The 3,942-nt window shown below is 30.7% G+C and overlaps 1 protein-coding gene across 4 annotated transcripts; it reads left to right on the forward strand.

The window, feature by feature from the left end:
• The first annotated feature begins 274 nt into the window (after positions 1-274).
• Positions 275-3,649, forward strand: LOC128894303 (synaptobrevin). Of its 4 annotated transcripts, none has more exons than XM_054155974.1 (3): positions 275-417; positions 2,842-3,164; positions 3,257-3,649. In XM_054155974.1, the coding sequence occupies exons 2-3, from the start codon at positions 2,846-2,848 to the stop codon at positions 3,298-3,300; spliced, it is 363 nt and encodes a 120-aa protein (XP_054011949.1). In that variant the 5' UTR covers positions 275-417; positions 2,842-2,845; the 3' UTR covers positions 3,301-3,649. The 4 variants fall into 4 exon arrangements, with proteins under 4 accessions (XP_054011949.1, XP_054011947.1, XP_054011948.1 ...); XM_054155972.1 differs by lacking the exon at positions 275-417 and adding an exon at positions 2,299-2,457; XM_054155973.1 differs by lacking the exon at positions 275-417 and adding an exon at positions 2,340-2,537.
• Positions 3,650-3,942: the final 293 nt, after the last annotated feature.

Consider the following 3,942-nt stretch of genomic DNA (forward strand, 5'->3'; position numbering starts at 1 on the left):
AATTTCGGCTTTAAAACTTTGTCGAAACCTGGGATGTTTGCTATATTGTATATGGAGCTATTGCTGATGTAACGTTGAAAGTGGAGTGTGTTGATCTGTATATTTTTAGACAAGTTCTCAGACATTTGCGTTCGAATAGTCTTATTTTTTCCATAATTGATTGGCCGGTGTTCCACCAAGTGGGGGCAGCATAGGCTAAAATCGGCCTTATTAGTAGCATATACAATATTGTTTTGGTTCTTGGGGATAGTTTATCGTTGTAGAATATTGCACTATTTGCCTGGAAGGCCTTCCTCGCTTTATCTAATTGTACTTGCAGGTGGATGTTACCCCTTAGTAAATAATCTAGATGTACTCCTAAATATTTAACTGAAACTGATTTCTTATTTTCTATGATAGCCGTGATGTTTGACTCAGGTACAGATGTCTTAATACTAATATTGTTGTAATCTAGTTTAGCTTGTGTTGAGAGTTTTTCTAACGGTTTTCTAAATAATATTGTTTCACATTTATGTGGGTTGAGACGAAGATTCCATATACTATAATAATTATTAATTTTGTGTACTATATCTTCGAAATCTTTTTGAACGGTAGTGGTTTTATTACTATGGGTATAAACAATCAGGTCATCTGCGAACGCGAGCGCTGACAGTTTATCATTATTATTGATGCTGAATCGCTTGAGTATGTCACAAGTGAAGATGTTAAATAGTATTGGAGAATTTACCATTCCTTGCTAGAGACCTTCTAATATGTTGAACTCTTCCGACGACAGCGACACGTCGGCGCCGTTCCATGTGACAAATTAGTCCGGTTTCTTGGCGTGAAGCGAGTGTGTAAAGTTTCTTTCAACATCCCATTTTATCCTGAACACCTTAAAACTGCTCTTTTATCTTTTAAAGTAAAGGATGATTGTCTTCCAGATCTCTTCTTTTTTCCATAATTTTTTGGATTATTTAAAAAATTACAAATTACATACCTACTTCTTTCCATTTTTAGTGACATTTGTATTAAATTCTCTCCTTTTGGTCTTCTTTAAAAGATTTCTATTTTTTCCTCTTCAGTTAAAACTTTACCACGTGGCATGATTTTAGTTTTAATGTTTTTCTATTTTGTACTAACAAAATCAAAGTAATAGAGACTTCACAGTACGAAACATACGAATACATTTAGATTCAATGACTGTCTGTAGTTGACTAACATTAATGTCTTATAACTTTGTCCTATGGAAAAAACCAAAGATTACAATTCTTGGAAATGCTTTGACGCTTTGTGTTTGTTTACATTGTGATGGAGTTCGCGAATATTACTCTTTCATCCCATCATCTTTCACACTATGTATACAAGCTTATACATATTTTTTTAAAGAATGAGGTGTCGTATAATTATGTCCATCAGTGTATAACTAACAAATTTGAGCAATGCAGAAAAGACTTCAACCACATTCAATTCCCATTCTGTGAGTGATTTATTTGATAATTTATTGTCACTTTCATTGTTGTAAATGTCATTATTTCATATTTGGTGCTCAGCTAAGTACAAAAGTTACTTAATAAAAGTTGAGAAATTAAGTTGCAGCCACATTATATAATTTTTAAAAGATTATTATAAGTAAACTATTTCAGGAATTTTTGTAATTCAGACAAAAAGGATGTAATGGTACAGTTATGACAATAAACAATTTTATCTAATTTAACATTGCTGTATTTCCATACCATATTTATAATTTAATAATGGTAAACTCACAACAGTTTATGTGTACAGTATAAAACATATTACTTACATGTATTTAAGGTACATATCAATTAATGTACCAACCAAGTTGTCTGTCCATGATCTTCACATATTATAGATTACTACTCGACATTGATTAAACTACCTGTAAAAGATAAGTTAAAAACACCACAAAGTATCATGTTCATTCTTGTTAAATCTATCATTTTATAGGCAAAAAATACTTATCTAAATTTCTTCTTGGATTCCCGACTTCCTGCCAACTCGAATATGGTTAAGCACATAGAATCGACAAGCTGCTACGACAAATTTCATCGACCAGTCTTGCATATTTTTAAATATATTTTAAGTGTCCAATTTTTCACAGATCCTTGCATAAATGTCATATATTTATTTCATAGATTTACGAAATATCGGACACCACATGAATATAATATCCGAATATAAAAACACTTAGATAAATTTTTGACAAAATATAATAACTATTAATTTCACCATGTTAGAATTTAAATATTCCATCTTCTTTTAGCACTTGTCAAATGTCAAATATTTCTGAAATGAACGTGACTGGAACGTGACGTCACGAGTATCGCCATCTTTATTATATGTCATGTACTGTTGCAAAAAGGTGTACTCGTCATCGAAGTAAAGTTTGGAATACCTGTCATCGTTTATCAGTAAATCTCATTCTACTTGATTTTCGTGCATATTTTTTATTTAAAAGTGAGCGCATTATTCTTTTTCGTAGTATTTAAACAACTTGCTAAAAGCATATTCATATTGAAAGCTGTTTTTATAGCACGGTAAACATAAACACGTACTTTGATGTGTGGTATTGTGTTTTTTTTTATGTTAAGGATACTTCAACATTAATATTGTATTGGTTAAGAATCATAAAAGAATTTTTTAATATTGTATAAGAACGCAACTAGAATAGTCTTATTTGTACCAGCATTTTTATGAACTCAGAGGTTATGGGTGTGTACAATACCATTAACATATAGTCACGATTTATAAAATAAGCACATTTAGATTTGTCTTATAGTGACTATTCGTAATACATTCTTTTAGAGTTGTATGTGACGCATGTAACACTAATCATTACAGAATCATGGATGGCAGTGGTAATTCTAGAGATGCAGAAGTGGGTGGTCCTCGTACACCACAACAAGCAGCATCCACAAAGAAGTTGCAGCAAACGCAAGCAACTGTTAAAGAAGTTGTGGGGATAATGAAAGTAAATGTGGAGAAAGTATTGGAAAGAGATCAGAAATTGTCAGAATTAGAAACGCGTGCAGATGTTTTGCAACAAGGTGCAACGCAATTTGAACAGCAAGCAGGAAAATTGAAAAGGAAATATTGGTGGAAAAATCTGAAAATGATGATCATCATTGGCATTATCTGTGTGATTATTTTAATTATCATCATTGGTAAGCATTATGTGTAAAAATAATATATAATCTACCTAATTTATAGGATTAATTGGTTGCTTAAATCCATATATGTTTAATGTTTATAATAGCATCGGTTATGTCTGGCTCATCGGATTCCAGTAATTCTGACTGATAGTAACATACCAAAGAGAATATGATACTTGGCTTGCTAATTCTTGTTTTGCAACAAGAGTTAAGTATAGCAAAGTAAATGTTAAACGCACAAAGTTAAATATAATGTGATTACTAAATCATCACATTCTGCAGTGTTTTTTGGAAGAATTGTGGTAAAAATAATAAATATATTTTTGAGATATAAGCTTATACAAACGCACAACTACTGTAATAATGCAGTATTAATACGGGTGGCCTTTTATAAAACTGTGAATGGACAATACATTTTATAATGTTATCTTGTTACAATACTTATTGTACATTTATTAATGATATATAATATATAATACAACGTTTCTACATTTTTCTATTAGCCTTTCTATTAGCTTAGTCATTCAAAATCTTATTTAATCCTATTAAGTCATCGGGTTGTACGCAAAAATGATTATCAATGAATATATTAAATATGTAGAGTCACCTGGGTATACTTATCTGACAAAACTTCCTTGCCTTAATTTAATTCTTTTAAAATTTCACCAACTCAATTGTTTTAGTCTGATAAAATTTAAAAAATGTACGAACTATATAGTTTTCAAATCCCATTATCGATGATTTCTTGCATTCATCATTTTATTCCTATTTTTAGTTCTGTATTTTAAAA

This window comes from Hylaeus anthracinus, unplaced genomic scaffold (genome assembly GCF_026225885.1).
Source record: "Hylaeus anthracinus isolate JK02 unplaced genomic scaffold, UHH_iyHylAnth1.0_haploid 3, whole genome shotgun sequence".
Classification (NCBI taxonomy): domain Eukaryota; kingdom Metazoa; phylum Arthropoda; class Insecta; order Hymenoptera; family Colletidae; genus Hylaeus; species Hylaeus anthracinus.

What these genes read in the sequence shown, in the direction of transcription:
- LOC128894303 (XM_054155974.1), top strand. Translation starts at nt 2,846, where the DNA reads ATGGATGGCAGTGGTAATTCTAGAGATGCAGAAGTGGGTGGTCCTCGT. An exon ending in TATTTTAATTATCATCATTG is followed by an intron (nt 3,165 to 3,256) that starts GTAAGCATTATG and finishes TGTTTATAATAG; the next exon opens with CATCGGTTATGTCTGGCTCA.